The sequence below is a fragment of the Ochotona curzoniae genome, unplaced genomic scaffold, assembly GCF_017591425.1.
Source record: "Ochotona curzoniae isolate NIBS_2020 unplaced genomic scaffold, NIBS_Ocur_1.0 contig_4501, whole genome shotgun sequence".
Lineage (NCBI taxonomy): Eukaryota > Metazoa > Chordata > Mammalia > Lagomorpha > Ochotonidae > Ochotona > Ochotona curzoniae.
Window position 1 is genome coordinate 10,299,468 of NW_024466307.1, and position 18,597 is coordinate 10,318,064.

The 18,597-nt window shown below is 47.9% G+C and overlaps 1 protein-coding gene across 1 annotated transcript; it reads left to right on the plus strand.

Annotated features, from left to right (window-relative positions):
• Window positions 1–6,771: 6,771 nt before the first annotated feature.
• Window positions 6,772–8,091, plus strand: GPR150 (G protein-coupled receptor 150). The gene has a single exon (XM_040985898.1). The coding sequence runs from the start codon at window positions 6,772–6,774 to the stop codon at window positions 8,089–8,091; it is 1,320 nt and encodes a 439-aa protein (XP_040841832.1).
• The last annotated feature ends 10,506 nt before the right edge of the window (window positions 8,092–18,597 follow it).

Genomic DNA, 18,597 nt, shown 5'->3' on the forward strand with positions numbered 1-18,597 from the left:
TTATTTTTATTGCAAAGTCAGCTATACAGAGAGGAGGAGAGACAGAGAAGATCTTCCATTTGCTAATTTACTCCCCAAGTGGCTGCAATGCCAGAGCTGAGCCGATCGAAAGCCTCTTCTGGGTCTCCTACACGGGTGCAGGGTCCCAAGGCTTTGGGCCATCCTGCACTGCTTTCCCACGCCACAAGCAGGGAGCTGGATGGGAAGCAGGGCCGCTGGGATATGAACCAGCACTGATATGGGATCCCGGTGTGTGCAAGGTTTAGCAGCTAGAGTACTGCACAGGCCAGGATACAAACTATTTCATTACTTAGGAGCTATAAAATAGTTCTGTGTGAGTATCTGATGGTGTCTGGTGAGTTACTAGGATCTGCTGGGACCATGTGGATGTTCTGATGGGAGTTTTTGGAACATTTCATTTCTGTTTTTAAAAGGCAGATAATGCAGGCACAAGGTAAAGGCTGCCAACAGAACAGAGGCGTTGCCAGCAGGAAGTCTCCCTTCTTCCCCTTCTCCTGCCACCCAATTGCTCTTCTGACAGACGATTCCAGGAGGTACCTTCTCCAGTATCCCTCCAGAGACTGGCCGCACCCTCTGCGAACCACAGAGGTGTCGGTACTTCCCCGCACACAGAGGGGAGCGTGCCAACCACACTGCTCTCCATCCGTGGCTGCTGCTTACTCTCACTCATGAGCAGACGCCTAGAACTCAGACTGCTCCAGGCCCTCCCACGGACCTCTGCAGAAGTGGTACTCATTGGTATTTCCACCAGCAGCGCCTGTCCTCACGTCCTACACCACAATAATCAATAAAAGCTCTTCTTTTTATCTTAAGTACCACAGACCCTGCACATACTTCACAGTGGCTGAAATTTGCCTTTTCTAGTTCTTGCCTATTTTCCTGCTGATTTTTGATATTTTTTAAATTACAGGCATGCCTTAGATATTAACTGTTTATAAGAGATCCTATAGGGGAAATCCAGGAGCCTATGGAACTGTATCATAAAATAATAATTATAATAAAAGAAAATGTTTAAAAAGAGATCCTGTAAATATTTTTCCTGGCCTGTCACTAGCATTTTTCCTTTGACTTTGTCCTGCTTGTTTTTAACATACAGAAATTTATATTTTCATATATTCAAACTTATGAATCTTTGTACCCCAAAAGTATACATGGAAGTTTTAGAAAGTTAAAAGAAAAAAAACAGAATTAAAAGATAATGCACAGTTTTCATGAACTTTCTGAACTACCCTCATATTCAATTATGATTTGTGAATTTACACAATATTAATTTTAAAAAAACTACACATTGTATTCTTTTGTAGTTTTGGGATTGTGTCTTATTTGGACTGGTCCCTCCCATTCATTTTCCTCTAGAGTTTTGATTTTTCACTCTTCAAACTTGGACGTAACTAAAACAATTCACACATCAGACATACAACTATAGCATGCTTCTTAAATGGCTACCTTACTGACACTTTCTTAAGAACTGTCTTGTCCCAGTGGTTACAAATGTCATTTAGTTACATGGCCCCTTTGGTTGAATAAATTATCCTTTCCTCCATCTTGTTGTTTACCCAAAAGTTCCGCCCTTTTCTGGGAATTTTTCTGCACTATTTGATTTATTAATTTGGCTATCAGTTTTCTGGTAGGACTTGTCCTCAGACAAGAGCTTGCTTTTTCAGAATTAGCCTAGCTACTCTTGTTCTTTTTACAGTACAAATATAAAGTATATCTTGATATAAAAATGAAAAATCCTTAGTCTTTTCTATGAAATCATTACACTTAGAGCCTCATTTAGAGAGACTCAAATTCCTTGTTCCAAAGAACACAGCCTGCTGCTCTCTCTGTTCAAGTCTTTTTCTTTCCCTCAGCTCCTCCCTAGAGACTTTTGCAAAGTAAGGCTGGTTAAAAAAAAAAAAAAATCCCACCTAGGTCCCATTGCATTCTAAGAGGATTAGAACTTGCAGGAAGGAGCCTGGGCCTGGCTTCACCATGGCCTTTGTTGAGCCCTCCAGCCCATGATCCTGGCGTGCAGCTCCAGGTGACTTTGTTCCCAGTTGGTTTATCCTTTATTGTAGTTGTCATTTAAGTGAGTCCTTCATTTTGCCTGATAGCTTGTTGTCATAAAGTAAGGTTTAAAAAGGCAGTACTAATGATAGTATGCTTCTGAAAACACAGCTTTTGGGAGATAAATATATTCACCCTTTTCTACCCAAAGCCTCAAGAACCTGCCAAGCATCCTTGCTATCTTTGGATTTTTACACACTACTGACTTACTTGAAAGGCAGAGTGACAGAGGGAGAAAAAAAAAATCTTTCCCCCATTGGTTCACTCCCCAAATGGCCATAACAGCTGATGAATCTGGGCCAACCCAAAGCCACAAGCCAAGAATTGCATCCGTGTCTGCAATACAAAAGGTCCAAGGACATAAGAACTTGAACGATCTTCCACTGAGTTCCTAGTCTTATTAGCAAGGAGCTTGATCAGAAGCAGAACAGCAGGCCTGGCACAATAGCCCAATGGCTAAATCCTTGCCTTGCATATGCCAGGTTCCAATATGGAACTGCTCTACTTCCCATCCAGCTCTCTGCTGGTGGCCTGCGAGGGCAGCAGAGAATGACTCAAGGCTTTGGGACCCTGTACCCACATGACAGATCTGGAAGAAGCTCCTGGCTCCTGGCTTCAAATCAGCTCAGCTCTGGTCGTTGCAGCCACTTAGGGAGTGGACCAGTGAATGGAAGGCCTTTCTCTCTGCCACTCCTTCTCTGTAAATCTGCCTTCTCAATAAAAAATGAAATAGATCTTTTTAAAAAAATAAATAACAATATTCTCTCTCTCTCTGTTTCTTTCTCTCTCTCTCATCTCCACAGCAGACACTTCAATAAGGCATGGCCTTTTGTACATTTTGTTCCCTGAAAGTACCTGGTACCCAGCCGAAATTTAATAAATACATGTTTAATGAATTCATTGGGAAACAGAGATTTTAGATTTCCCACTGATGGAGTAAACCAACACATCAGGCCGTGGAGAGGGAGCAAAGGCGAGTAGCTCTCAAAACACTGAGCTTTCCGCAATTTCTAGCAGAAGCTTGCTTTTACAGAAGCGCTGACAAATGAGCTATCACTCTTCTGTCTCTGTAAAAAAGACAAGCTGCTAAATAGTTTAGGAATCTAGAGGAAAACATGAGCGATGTATACTCACAGATACAGCAATAAAGATTACAGAAAAGAATAAACAGATCTACTAGAAATGCTTTTGTAGGTGAAGAATTTAATTGCCCTATTAAAATAACACAGAAGATGAATTAGTGGACTTGAATATGGACATTTTTCAAAAAAAATCTAGACTTTTTAAAAAGATTTATGTGTTTATTGATTTGAAAGGCAGAGTAACAGAAAAGGAGAAATAGAGAAACATCTTTCTTCCACTGGTTCACTCCCCTAGACGGCTGTAGCAGCAATAGAATTAATAGCTAGCTACAAAGAGCAATGCCACACTACAGAGGAACTTTAAAAACATGCTGGAACCAGAATGGTGGCTCAGTGGGTTAGCATAACACCTGCATCCCACCATGTCAGAAAGCCTGTTCAATCCTAGCTGCTTGGCTCCCATTCGGTCTTCCTGTTAGCACTCCTGGGAAAGCAGCAGCAGTACCTGGGCCCCAGTCACCCACATGGGAGATCAGAGTGTAGTTGCTGGCTCCTGGCTCCAGCCTGGCTCCTTAGGGAGTTAACAAGTGAAAGGAAGATCTCTCCTTCTCACTCTGCCTTTCAATAAAAAATATATTTTTTAAAATATAGTATTCTATGAGGGCAGACACACACATTTATATAAACACAATCACACACAAGAGTTGTATGATTTTATTAAATGTGCAGAATAAGCAAATCCAGAGTAAAAGCAGTGTTTCTAGGCAGTTGGAGGAGAAGAGAATGGGTATGGAGAGAGGAGACACAGAGAAAGACCTTCCGTCTGCTGGCTCACTCCCCAAATGGCCGCAATGAGCAGAGCTGAGCTGATCCACAGCCAGGAGCCAGGAGCTTGTCTCCAGACTGCCTATGCAGGTGCAGCAGCCCAAAGACTGGGACCATCATCTGCTGCTTTCCCAGGCCTAAGCAGGGAACTGGATTGGAAGTAGAATTGCTGGGACTCGAAATGGTACCCATATTGAACACCAGTACTGCGAGGAGGAGGATTAGCCTACAGGCTGGGGACTAGCCACTGCATCCCTGCTGTAGCAATTCTAACTGGAGGACTTTCTTGGAAGAGAATAATCATTATCTGTACGCAAGGATGCATGTGAAGAGCTATCCGCTATAGAGTTATTTATAAAGTGAGCTGTAGAAAACTTCTGCCCAAAACATAAACAGAGGATAATTAGGCAGCAGGCCTGGAGAAAAATTGGCTCTAAACAGAGAAAAATGGAGTTATTTGGTAAAGAGATTTCTACGAAAAAAAAAAAATCAGAAGCTAGACTGTATTGTGAAACTGACCTTATAGAAATTGTACAGGAAGATCATTTGAAGGAAGGAATCAGCTACAGTAACAATGAAAATTAAAAAAAAGCAACTATTAACTTTTTAAAAGAAAAGAAGATGATATTCATAATACAACACTGAGCAGAGAATACTTTGATTCATAATAATGTAACTACTGAATGAATATAGGTTTATCCAAAAACTACAGGATTTACATACATACAGGATGGGAAAGGAGACAAAGGTGCTAACAGCCAAACCTTTCCCTAGTAAGGCTGCTGAATTAATGAATAGCTCTACACACTTACTACTGACAATTGTGGAATTAAATGAATGTCAGAAAACCAGCAAATTGAATCTAAATGCAGAAGACACCTGTGGAACAAAGCGTGATCTACACTCAGCCGTCTAGTTCTGTTTTCTTTCAAAACTGTGGGCAGGCATCATTTTTTATAAGAATTAGTTGTCAAATCAAGGTTTTATCAGGCATTAGTAAAGCTTACTGTAGGTTTTGTAGAGTGTCATTTCGCTGGTAGATTTTTTTTTTTTTTTGCTTTGTAACACACAGAAGCATTTTAACAAATCTGTGACAAACTGTAGAATTGTTTTGAGACCACTGAGTTGATACTGGCTAGGAGAATCATTGAATGACTCCTGGTCCATTTTTCTTAGACGCTGGTCGCATAGTCAAAATGGGAATTTCTCACTACGTTATTTGAAATGTGTCATATAGTAATTAATTCACCGAATCAATTACCATGTAGCAGGCCTAGTACACAGCACTGGAGATACGATGATAATAATAAAGATGATGACAACAGAGATGGTGAAGAGGAAGAAGAAAATGCCAAGAGTCATGGTAAAAAGACAACAACTTGGAAAATGGGATCCTAACAGCAACCAGCAGGGTAAACATCTGTACCCCTCAAACCTCTCATACCAGGCAACTGAATTTCCAAATGTTTCCTAAGTCTGGGAGTGTAAGCTGCAACAGATGTCACACCTCCTGGGGGAGGGACTCAGCAGACACCCAGCCTTCCAGGGGTGGGAACCCTGCAGAGGCCACGCCTCCAGTAGGTGGGAACCCTGTAGAGGCCACGCCTCCAGTAGGTGGGAACCCTGCAGACTGCCACACTTCCTGGGAGTGGGAACTCGTGCAGACTTCTCACCGCCCCGGCAGGAAGCAGAGCAAATTCTGCCTTTACCTTGACTTATGCTGTATGGGGTGCGCGTGAGGTGTGGGTGTTTGTAGGGGGGTGGTGCATAAAAGGTAAATTGATGCTCCCAACAGGAAAACAAAAATATGTCAGTGAGGAAGTAGGACTGCAACAAAAGCAGAAGAATTTCATTAAAGCCATTTCCAGCGACTTGGGCTTTTTTTTTTTTTTTTTTTTTTACTTTAAAAAATAAAAAGTTGGCCGTCATCATGTTCTTAGTCACCTATTCTCAAGGTTGATTGGAGGCGTCGTTGCTTCTCGCAGCCTCCCATCTGCTGGAAAACAGAAGCAGCAGCAGGAGGGGCCTTGCTAGCACAATCCCCCCTCCCCAGGTGAGAATGTGAGGGGAGAAGCAAACAATGCAGCGAACCTACAGAGACCCAGTCATCTACCCTAAACACCCTGCAAGGCGCCGCCGCCCCCAAGCTCCAGCCTGCGACCCTGAATCCAGTCCTCGCCCACTAAAACTCACTACCAGACAAGAGGAGGGCGTGGCACTAGCTGGTGGTCTTTCTCTCTGTTCACTTCGAAATTAGGGTTCCCAGGATCTGTCTGTCTTACGAAAGGGCTGATCCTTAACATCTCAAACTTTTTATTTACTTAAAGTCAAAGCTAGCATCTTCGCGAGTTTTGCTCCTGGCGATCCTCCCGTGCGTTGGCGCGCAGGGACGATAGGAGCCTTTTCAACCGGCCCAGCGAGCCGCCTAGTTGCCCGCCTCTGCGCTCTGAGCGTGAGGCGGCCAGACCTGAAAACCCGCCACTCGCTGGCTGGCAGCCTGGGGTTCCGCCACACCGGTGGCAGCGGCGACGACGGATATGGGAAGGAGATTGACCAGGATCCGCAGGCAAGACGTGGAGGTAGAGAATGGGGATCGCGCGTGCTCCTCGAGTGTACAACCCACGTTTGAGTGACAGACAACGAACGCCAACTACAGGAACAACTGAGTGTTCGAACTCGTCTCCCTCTCCACGCCAGCGCTTTTCCAACTAACTTTGGGAACTCTAGGACTCTGCGCCAACTCGTCGCCACTTGGGTTGGCCCCCCCGCCCAGAGCACCTCGGCCGAACCAAGGATGGAGAACCCCTTCCTTCCCTCCACTCTGCCGCCAGCACCCAACCTCTCCGTGCCCAATTCACCGGACTGGACTCTCAACCTGACGGCCGGGCAGGCGGCCCCAGCTCCGGGGCCACCACCGCCAACACCACCTCCAACGCCTGGAATCTCCAGCCGCCGCGTCCGCCTGGTCTTGCTGGGAGCCATTCTGGTGGTGGCGGTGGCCGGTAACACCACAGTGCTATGGCGCTTGTGTGGTGGCGGCAGCGGTCCCTGGGCGGGTCCCAAGCGCCGCAAGATGGATTTCTTGCTGGTGCAACTAGCCCTGGCCGACCTGTACGCGTGTGGGGGTGCAGTGCTGGCACGGCTGGTCTGGGAACTACTGGGCGGTCCCCGCCCGACCACCGGAGACCTGTCCTGCCGCTTCGTGCACCTGCTGCAGGCGTCCGGCCGCGGCGCCTCGGCCCACCTCGTGGCCCTGATTGCCCTCGAGCGCCAGCGCGCCGTGCGCCAACCACAGGGTCCGCCACTGGCCGCACGAGCCTTCGCCATCCTGGGCTGGCTGCTGGCGCTGCTGCTGGCACTGCCCGCGGCCTTCGTGGTGCGCGCGAGCGACCCCTCGCCCAGGCCAGCCCCCTCGGCGTCCCCAGACACCCGTGCCCGGATCGGAGTGCATCGTTGCCACGGCATCTTCACGGTCTTGCCGCGTTGGCACCTGCAGGTCTACGCGCTCTATGAGGCTGTCGTGGGCTTCGTGGCGCCCGTCGCGGTTATGGGCATCGCCTGCGGCCGCCTGCTACACGTCTGGCGACAGCGCCAGTCCCAGGCCCCAGCAGCGGCGGCAGTGCCCTGGTCAGCGAGCCCGGCCCGAGTCCCCGTACCCAACACACTGCCCCGCGCCAAGGTGCAGAGCCTGAAGATGAGCCTGGCACTAGCGCTGCTGTTTGCCGGCTGCGAGCTGCCCTACTTCGCAGCCCGGCTTGCAGCCGCTTGGTCAGCCCAACCCACCGGAGACTGGGAGGGTGAGGGTCTGGCAGCGATGCTGCGAGTCCTGGGAGCGGCCACTAGCGCCCTCAATCCCTTTGTCTACCTCTTCTTCCAGGCAGAGGACGGCCAGCTCCGGCGGCGGCTACGGAGACGCCTGGGCGCCGTCTGCGGCGCACGGGAAGCCGTCTTGGAGGAGAGCGAGGATGCCCACGGCCACCAGGCACTCCACCGCCACCGCTGGCCGCACCCGCACTATCACCACGCCCGCCGGGCGCAGGCGGACGAGGGCTGCGGCCGCCCACCCCCGCCGCGCCCCAGGCCGCTGCCCTGCTCCTGCGAAAGCGCCTTCTAGCGCCAGGCACAGGGCTGTCGCGGTCACTGTGGGCGGGGGGGGGGGGGTGGGTGGGCAGGGACACTGGAGCTCCATCTCCTTTTACCCTCCCCCCACCCCCGCCCCGTGCTCCTTGCTCTTTGCTCAGCGCTCCCCTTCTGTTTCTTGTGATGTTTCCGTGTTCATACCCATTTCCAGTTAGAGAACGCAAGCAAGCGAGACTCCTCCCCGTGGGGAAGCTGTAAACGTGGAACCTAAGAGTTACTGCTTCTGCAGTTCTCCTTCAGGTGCCCACGGGGTCCTGAATAGGACCACTTATTGGAGCGAAATTGCCAGCCTTTTATTTTCTGCTCTTGCCGAATGCCAGTGGACCTGCAGAGACAGCCAGGCTGTTTCCAGCAGGAAAAACCTCACGTTGCTCTCCCAGGAGAGACCAGGAGCCCTTCCAGTAAATGCTTTCAGAAATGTAATCATGCTGTCACTGCACACACAAGGTTTTTGTAAAATAAAAACATTACCCATGCAGCAATTTGCATCTTTAAAAAAAAAACAGGAGGATATGTTTTTTCAGGAAAAAAAAAGTCTCAGTGGTCCTTTTTCCCAGTCTAGCTTCCACTTGGGAAGAAGCTGGGAGAGGGCGGGATTAAGACAGCAACATGAAAGCTGCCCTTAATCCCTCTGAAATGTCTGATTTCTGCCCAGTGCACAACATCCAAAGGTGCCAAGTTGAACCCAGTCAGTGCACAGACTGCAGAAGGGGAAGCCCTGGGTGGAGACCCCCATCCAGTGTGCAGCCTGGGAGACACGCGTAGCAAGGTGGGACCTGGGCACATGCATGCTGACCTGGCACTCCCGTCTAGAAAATGAATTTGATGCCGGTTGGTGTGGGTGGCTGAGAACAAAGCTAAGGGGCAGAGGGGATCTGTGGTGTCCTCTTAACTGCCCTTGGTCCTAGAAAGAAGTGGCAGCAATAATGAATTGAATGTATTATCCATGTGTTGATTTTCCAAGTCAGCAGCATTTACAGATGATATAACCAGATGCTGACCAAGGGCTTTAATCTAAGGATCTGGTCACACACATAAAAAAGGACAGGACTGGGATGCAGACAGGTTTGAGCTCACTGGCAGAGCCAGAGCAATCTGCTCTGTTCAATTGGTATGTCTTGAATGCTTAAGCAGTGCTTGACATATGAACTCAACACACACTTGAACTTCTCATTGCATGGGTCAGCACATCTATCAGGTGTGGGTAGAATAGAGACAGACAAGAGGAACTCTAAGTGGGACTTACCATTCATCATGATTTTGATAAAAGAGTTACAAGTTTTCCTTCTTACTTTTGCTTCCCCACTTCCCTGCTGAGGATGCTATGGCCTGCAAAATACCAAGAATTAATAAGTCAGACAAAGAAAGTAAACTCTTGTCTGGGTGAGTGTATTATTTTATTCATTAATAAACACTGATTGCATGCTTATTTTTTGCCAGCTTTTAAATGCAAGGCATTGGAGATGCTAAGCTAAGGCAGACACATTATCCCCTCAAAGATTTTACAGGCAGATATAGGCAACCATCTGACAATTGCACTGCAGGGACCCAAGCACTTCAAGAGGTGATCCAGTGGCTGGTATTGTTATTGTGGCTGAGTACAGAATGCAGCTGCCATGCCAGCATCCCATATGGACGTGGGTTCGTATCCCAACTGCTCCACTTCCAATCCAGCTCCTTGCTAATGCCCTGGAAAAAGCAGATGGTGGCTTACAAGTGTGTGGACCCCTGCTACCCACGTGGGAGATCAGGAAGAAGTGCCTGGCTCCTGGCTTCAGCTTGACCCAGCCTATGCCATTGTGTCCAAGTTGGGAGTGAACCAGCAGATGGAAGATCTCCCTTCATGTCTGTCTCTCCCTCTCTGCCTTTCAAATAAATTAAAAAAAAAAAAAGAGAGGTCCAGCCAGGACATCAGGACACTAACGAGGAGGCGCCTGTGACAAGCTTGGGTAGGTGGGGAACTCAGAAGGGTTCACATTGGGTGTGACCCATGGGGAGGGGAAGCCAGGAGAACACCATTGCACTTAGAAAACATACAGGTGCCAGAGGACATGCTGATCAAGCAATGCCATCAGCTGAGATGCCTAGCATCAGGGTGCCTGGGGGGGGGACCATGGGTCAGGGAAGAACAGTTTCTGAGCCAGGCCAACACACAACCAGGATGTAGCTTTTGGTTTAATCAGAGTGCTAACAAGATCAAGTGTGAAGCTTGGAGAGGTCATCTTAACCATGACATGAAGCAGCAATGGATTGAAAGGGTGAGTGTGCCAAGAGGTAGGGACCAAGGCAAATGCTCAGAGGGCCCTCAGGATAGGACTGGCAATAGTAGCCCACTTGGGATTTGTGCCACTGACATGGAAGATTGGAGCCAGCTGAGTTGGGTTTTCTGTTAGGTGTAGTTGAGGTCACCTTAACAGGCAAACTTAGCTCACTGAAATTTACTCTTTTACCTAACAAGAAGTTCAGTGCTGAGAAGGTGCCACAACAGTTCAATGGAGTAGCTCAACTTCCTAGTTCAAGGGCTGTGATGAGTAATTTTGGGGGATCAACTGAACTGTGTGAAGGAATACCCAGACAGTTGGGAAAATGTTACTTCTGGGGTTCTTGCGAGGGCGTTTCCAGCAGATGCTCACCTGTCAGCAGACCATATCAAGAAGATGCCCCTGCCAGTGGTGGCATGCCCAAAGGCCAAGAGGTGTCGCTACTCTCTCTGCTTCGGCAGGAACACCCATTTTCTAATGCCCTTGGGTTTTTGTGTTTCGTTCTCAGCACCAGCATCTCAGCTCCCTGCTGTTCCGGCCTTCTTCAGGCTGGGACTGATTTGGGCCACCAGCTTTGCTGACAGCATGTTGTGAGACTTGTCAGCCTGCCTAACTGCACACACCAGTTCCCATACTGGTGTCCTCTGGCACCTGCACATTCACGATTGGTGACCAGTACAGAGATTCGGGCCCATTGTATGTTTCTAGTCTACCATCCTGGTGGCTGCATTTGACCTTCAGGCCTGTTCTCTTTGAGATCACAAAGTGATTGCTGCAGTTCTGGCAATCACAATCAATGTCCAGGAAGGAGCACATTGTCTTCTTTTTATACTTTTCATAAGAGTGAAGAAGCATTTCTCCCAAATCCCCAGCCGATTTTTTTCCTACACTATTCATTGACCAGATCGTCCCATTTGTCCATGTCTGAACCAGATATTGTAACAGAAATGGAGCCACCATGATTAGCTTAGACATGAACCTGCAGACATGAAGTGATTAGGGTAGCAAGGGGACAAATTGGGAAACATGAAGCTCCACAGGATAGAAAGAAGAGGAAATGCTTCTAGATAGGCTGACCCCACCTTCCAGAAGCTGCCAAAGTGCCCAAGGGACTGATTTTCCCCCATTAATGGGCTTTCCAGCTGATTGACAGCTTGGCACTTCGGGAATTCTCCAGCTACACTGGAAACACTAAATGCCACCTCATGAAGTTGTCTCAGAGAGCTGGCATTGTGGCATGGAGGGTTAAGCCACTGCCTGCAAAGCCTGCAGCTGACATGAATGCTGGTTTGAGTCACAGCTGCTCCACGTCTGACCCAGATCCCTGCTATAGTGCTTGGGAAAGTCATCGGAGGATGGCCCACGTGCTCAGGTCCCTGCCACTTACATAGGAGACCCGGATGGAGTTCCAGGCTTCTGGCCTCAGACTGGCCCAGCGTCTGACTAGGACAGGCACTTGGGAAGCAAATCAGCAGATGAAGGGCCCTCTTTTCTCTCCGTCTCTTCCTCTTTCTCTCTAACAGACTCCCAGGCTCCCTTTCAAACAGTTTTTGTGAAGATTTAGGTAAGCCAAATTGCAGAAATGCTTCTGTAACTCTGTTTTCACCAGATATGAAATATGAAGTAGAGTCAAGTGATTCGGTTTCCATCTCTGATGTCATGATAGGAAATTTGAAGCATCCCCTCGGATGGGTCACCCTGTTGGCATTGCTCCCAAGAATCCATGCACCTCAGGCCAATCCACAGATCAAGCTGGACCCCAGTCAGGGAGAGCTTTGCATTCACTTGGATGCAGCTCCTTGCTGGAGTAGGACACACAGCAAGGACAAAGCAGCAGGGACTCTGGCTTCTAGGTGACCCCTCCCCGCAAATAGGCAATGGCAAGAGGACAGACCAAGCCCCGCAGAGCTGCAGATTGGAAAGAAGCAAAAGGGTCCTTGGAAAAGAGAAACACTGACTCACAGTGCACTCACCTTGGGGTGAATGTTAAACATGCAGGACCCTGGGGTGGGCACCCAAGAGGGGAGCCTGGGAACACGACTGCCGAAGGCAAGCAGCATGGCACTCCCCATTTCAGTAGGCCTTTAAAGGCCACACACAAATAATTACATAGCTTTAAAAAAAAGATTAGCTGTCCACTAAGAAATAGCTAGACTAAGTCGGCATGATCTATGATGTAATTTGGGACAGCAAACATATAGGAAACAGCCAAGAACATCGCTCAGTAAGCCACAACTAGTGACTAACTGCAAATCATATACTAAAAATAGCACAGCCCAGCTTGTTTGCGGAAGACTAGACAGACTGCATTTTTCTTTTTCCTAAGTCACTTCCTAGGAAATGCAGAAGTTTCCATTTCAAAAAATGCTCTGACTTGATCAGAGGTGAAATATTAAAATAAAGTGAAGGTTTCTGGTTACAACTAAACATCTGTTTGTCCGGAGGCTGTGTAACAGGGTGGAACACGCAGACTTCAGAGTCTAGAGAGCTGAACTTGACCTTCATCTCTATATGTAGTGGTGGTGGGACTTCAGCAATTTGCTATTTTTCTTTTTTATTTAAAAATGTTATTGGAAAGGCAGATTTTACAAAGAGAAGGACAGAAATGGAGAAGGATCTTCCATCTGCTGGTTCATTACCCAAATGGCCACAACAGCTGAACTGAGCTGATCCAAAGCCAGGAGCCAGGAGCTTCTTCCAGCTCTCCCATGCAGGTTCAGGGTCCCAAGGCTTTGGGCTGTTCTCTATTCCTTTCCCAGGCCGCCAGCAGAGAGCTGGATGGGAAGTGGAGCAGCCAGGATACAAACCGGCACCCATAAGGGACCCTGGCACATCCAACGAACTTTAGCCACTATAGGCTACCTTGCTGGGCCCAAGGAACTAACACTTTTATAGCAAACACTTTTTTGAGAAGCTTCAATCTACCATTTACCTGTTAGAAAGCATTGTTTGCAAGCTCTATTGATAACTTTATTCATTTCTTTTTTTTTTTTAAGATTTGTTTTATTTTTATTTTTTTTTTTTGTATTGGAAAGGCGGATATACAGAGAAGAGGAGAGACAGAGAGGAAGATCTTCCATCCGATGATTCACTCCCCAAGTGAGCGCAACGGCCGATGCTATGCCAATCCGAAGCCAGGAGCCTCTTCCGGGTCTCCCACGCGGGTGCAGGTTCCCAAAGCTTTGGGCCGTCCTCGACTGCCTTCCCGGGCCACAGGCAGGGAGCTGGATGGGAAGCGGGGCTGCCGGGATTAGAACCGGCACCCATATGGGATCCCGGGCGTGCAAGGTGAGGACCTTAACACTGCGCCATCGCGCCGGGCCCAACTTTATTCATTTCTAAAGGCATTTGTTTGTAACATTTGTTAAAGATCCACCATATGAGTGGACCTCACAGATGTCTAGCCTTTATTACAGGCACAGGCATTGAGTTTTGGGCTGATCAATTTCACAGACAGGGATTAGACAGATAAAATGGTACTGGATGTATTAAAAATTAAAAACAGAAACCCAAGCTTTAGAATGACTTGAATTCTGGTCTCCAAGGACTTGCTGAATGCTTAGCTGCTTAGTATGCAATCTGATGAGCTTCACACCAGCAGTGAAACAAGACAACACTCAGTACAAGGTCCATCTCAGTAGACAGAGTAAGCATCCACACTGCACCACGTTTTCCCACGTGGAGGAACGCCTTCGATTGCCAAACTCTGGGCAGTGAGGATGCTCATCCTAAGGAAGAGAAAACTGAGGCGGGTAAGCCAATGATCCAAGGTCAGGGGCTGGCACCATGGCATATCAGGTTAGCCTCCACCTGCACTGCCAGTATCTCCCATGGACACCAGTTCAAGTTCCAGCTGCTCCACTCCCTGTCCAGCTTCCTGCTATTGTGCCTGGGAGATCTAGAAGCAGCTCCTGGCTCCTGGCTCCAGACTGGTCCAGTTCCAGCCTTGGAGCCATCTGGAGAGTGAACCAAGACCACCCTCTTTGTGTTTCTCCTTCTCTCTAAATAAATCTTTTAAAAAAAAAAAAATGCTGATGACCCACGTCACCGAAACACCTGCTCTTCCAATGCTGATTCTCCAGACTGCAATGATATCGCCCTTGAGCAGCGGTGGGGCCCAGATGCCAGATCAGCATCAGCAGGGAGGCCAGCCAACGGTGCAGTCAGGGGCCCTCCTAGAGCCGGATTCCCTGAGTGGGGAACGCAGGCAGGAACAACGTACATGACGCTACAATAAAATCACTGCTCACAGGGCTTAGGGGGACAGATTCCTGTTCATCATCACGGAGCAGGGCAGAAATGACACCAAGTTCCATGGAGTCACATGCTACTCATCATCACCTCTTCCCTGTAGAAGTCCTATATTAGAGGTTTCCGTTTTGTGGTTTCATACAAACCGTGGAGAAAATGCTATCTTCACAAGTTCTACTATGAAAAACACTATTTGAAGAACTTCTGTCATAAAGTATACTGACATTGACATGATAAAGTTTCATTTTTAAAGTTGCAAACTTTGGGCCCAGTGTGGTAGCCTAGTGACTGATGTCCTCGGCTTACATGCACTGTAATCCCATATGGGTGCCGATTTGGATCCTGGCTGATCCACTTCCCTTCCAGCTCCCTGCTCGTGGTCTGGAAAAGCAGTCAAGGATGGCCCAAAGCCTTGGGACCCTGCACCCGCCTGGGAGACCCAGAAGAAACTCCTGGCTTCTGGCTACGAATTGGCTCAACTCGCTGTTGTGGCCACTTGGGGAGTGAACCAGCAGATGGAAGATCTTTTTCTCTGTCTCTCCTTCTCTCTGTAAATCTGACTTTCCAATAAAAATCAAACAAATATTTAAAAAATAAAAAATGATAAAGTCAAAAAGAACAAATACAGTGACTTTTTGCTGTGGGTGTTGTGGGACAGCTGGTTAAGCCCTGCTTGGGACCGCTGCATTCCACATCAGAGCGCACAGCTTGACTTCCAGATCCTACGCATTTGATCCAGCTCCTTGCTAACGTGACCCAAGGACGGATGACTATGGCCCAAGGATCTGGGTACCTGTAACCCTCGTGAGAGACCTGGTCGGAGCTCCTAGTTCCTGGCTTTGGCCTGGTCCAGTCAGTTGCAAGCAATTAGTGACTGAATCATCAGATGAAAAATTCTCTTTCTCCTTCCCTCTCTATTTGTCATTCTGTCTTTTAAATAAGTAAATAAATCTTTGTTTAAAAGTTCCTTTCTGTAGTTGGTACTGTGGCATAGTAAGCTAAGCCTTCACTTGCAATAGCAGCATCCTATATGGGTGCCAGTGAGTCTCCCAGCTACTCCACTTCTAATTCAGCAGCAAAGGATGGAAATCAGCAAAGTGTGACTCAAGTCCTTGGGCCCCTACGGGCGGACGTGGGGGACCCAGAAGAAGCTTCTGGCTCTGGCTTTGCATTAGCTCAGCTCCAGTCACTGCAGCCACTTGGGGAGTGAACCAGCGAATGGAAGATCTCTCTGCCTTTCACACTAAATAAATAAATAAATAAATCTTTTTTAAAAAAATAAAAAACCTGATAATTTTCTGAGGGGAAAATACAGGATAATTTTCTTTTCCGAATAATCCAGGACTTGTTTAATTGTCATGGACAGAAATCCACTTAAACTGGCTTGACCCAAAGGGCATCCAAAGTCCGGGACTTATAATACAGCAGCTCAGACAGAGCTGCATCCATGACTTAGCACAGAGAACTGGAAATGCAGACTGGCTCACCGTCCCAGAGACGCTGAAATGATGCTGCACTCTGGAGTCACTACACAGCTTTGAACTTGATCCCCACAGCCCCCACATTCCCTCCCTACCGCCCCTTCCCACCACTGTATTAAGAGCAGCACATTATGATTTCTGAAAAGATTTTTTTTTTTCGCAGAACGTCTCCCACTGTTGCATATATTTAGGAGCGTCTCCCGGGCAAGCAGCTTGCAGAGCTCCCCGCGAGGCAGATGCTGTTAGTACGAGAGGAAAAAAACAAGGTGCACACTCAAACGCTTGGAACACTAGGTTAAACAGGCGTCTTTCTTTTCTCCACTTTGTATTATAAACTACACAGAAAAAACTGAAAGGATAATACCAAAAAAAAAAACCACCCACATATTCATCTTGAAAATACAACAGTTGTTAACATTTTTACCACCTTTGCTTTTCTATGTGTATTGTTGCTGGCAGCGAATAATCTGAAAATCATCAGGATTCAACTCTAAACACTTGTACAAACACCTCCTAAAAGCCTCTTACATAACCACCAAGTCTCAACATTTAAGAGAATTAACAATGTTCCCCTAGGCGCCTCTCACGCCCCATCACATTCCAAACTGTCCCTTTGTTGCCAATACAATGTATGTAGACTTTTCCTTTTGAACCAGTATCTAGTTGCAGCTCCTTTGTCACATTGACTGTGATGTGTCTATGGTCGCCTGGAATCCTAAACTGGTCTCCCAGGCCACTTTAAAAACAACTTTGTGCTTTTTAAGGAGGCCAAGCCAGTCGTCCTGCAGAATAACCCACGTTCTGGATGTTTCTGAATATTTCTTCACGGTATCTTCTAGCGCCTTCTGAACAGGCTCTCTTTACAGAAGCACCTCTCAAGAAGACACCTTTTAGGGACCTCTGCTGTCTTCCTAGTAACGCTTTCCTTAGTAAAGCTCCTGTGTCCAGTGTTAGGCTGCAACCAGTTAAACCACTGCTTGGAATGCCATAGATAAGCACCACTTTGAGTCCCGGCTGTTCTGCTTCTCACTCAGCTCCCTGCTAATGTAACTGGGAAGGTATCAGATGGTGCCCAAGTACTTGAGTCCATGTCATCTATGTGGGATTTCCAGACAGAGTTCCAGGCTCCTGGGTGCAGTATGGTAGCCTAGCAACTAAAGTTCTCACCTTACACACACTGGGATCCCATATGGTGCCAATTCTAATCCTGGCAGCCCTGCTTCCCATCCAGCTCCCTGCCTGTGGCCTGGGAAAGCAGTGGAGGATGGCCCAAAGCTTTGGGACCCTGTACCCACGAGGGAGACCCAGAAGAAGCTTCTGACTCCTGGCTTTGGATTAGCATAGCTCCTTGCGACCACTTGGGGAGTGAATAATTGGACAGAAGATCTTCCTCTCTGTATATCTTTCTAATAAAAATAAAATAAATCTTTAAAAGAGAGAGAGAGTTCCAGACTGCTGGCTTCATCCTGGCCCAGCTTTGATCATTGTGGACTTTTGGGGAGTGAACTAGGGGATGGAAGATCTCTCTGTTTCACCTTCTTTCTCTCTAACTCTGCCTTTCAAATCAATAAATCTTTTTTAATAATTAAAAAAGGAAGTAAAAGGAAATGAAGATGACACTCAGCTTTGATGCACAGTGCACGTGGCAGAGAAGGGCCACTGCCTGGAGCCAGCTACACTGAGAGAAGCCCAGTTAGTCTTGTCTGCCTGGAAGGACCAGCAGTGCTGCACAGGAACTATAGCACCACAGATACATGCTATCACAGAGGCACAGGACCGGCCTGCATACAGGGGAAGACCTTCCTCTCCTCATCAGAGACTGGGTTCAAGCTCCAGCTGTGCTTCCAACTCTAGCTGCCCAACAACAGGTATGCCGGGATGCAACGTGTAGCAGCCCAAGTACCGGGCTCCAGCCACCCATATGGGACTCCTGACGTGGGTGTGGCCCAGGCATTTGAGAGTGAACCAGGAGATGGGAGGCAGTCTCCCAGCTCCCTTCCTCTGTATGTGCGCATGTCTGTCTATCAAACCAATAAAAATTTAATATAAAAATATTACAAATAAGAGCATGTGGCAGAATGGCAGTTGCTTCCTGAGATCGGAGGCAACACATCCAGGAGTGTCAACGGCACCACAGGAGGTGTGGCCGAGGTGGAGTAAGCATCAACAGTCCTGGGGAGTCATTTCTAGGAGCTGCGGCCCCTGAGCTTAAAGATCTCACGGCAGGACAGGAAGGCAGCCACGGTGTTCCAGACTGACAGCGCTGCCCACAAAGGATGTGGAGATCTGGGCCCTCCATTACAGAGCCCACCCATGCCAGAATCACCTGCCACAGCAGCATGCCACATGGGCTTCACCCCAAGGGACTTCAGTTAGACTCACACACCCACCCCTGCTAAGGATGGAGGGGCCTTAGTAAAGACCATCACCACCACCACCACCAACACACACACACACACACACCACGCCTTCTCCATACCTGGGTTA

Coding starts and splice junctions, on each gene's coding strand:
- GPR150 (XM_040985898.1), top strand. CDS start 6,772: ATGGAGAACCCCTTCCTTCCCTCCACTCTGCCGCCAGCACCCAACCTC.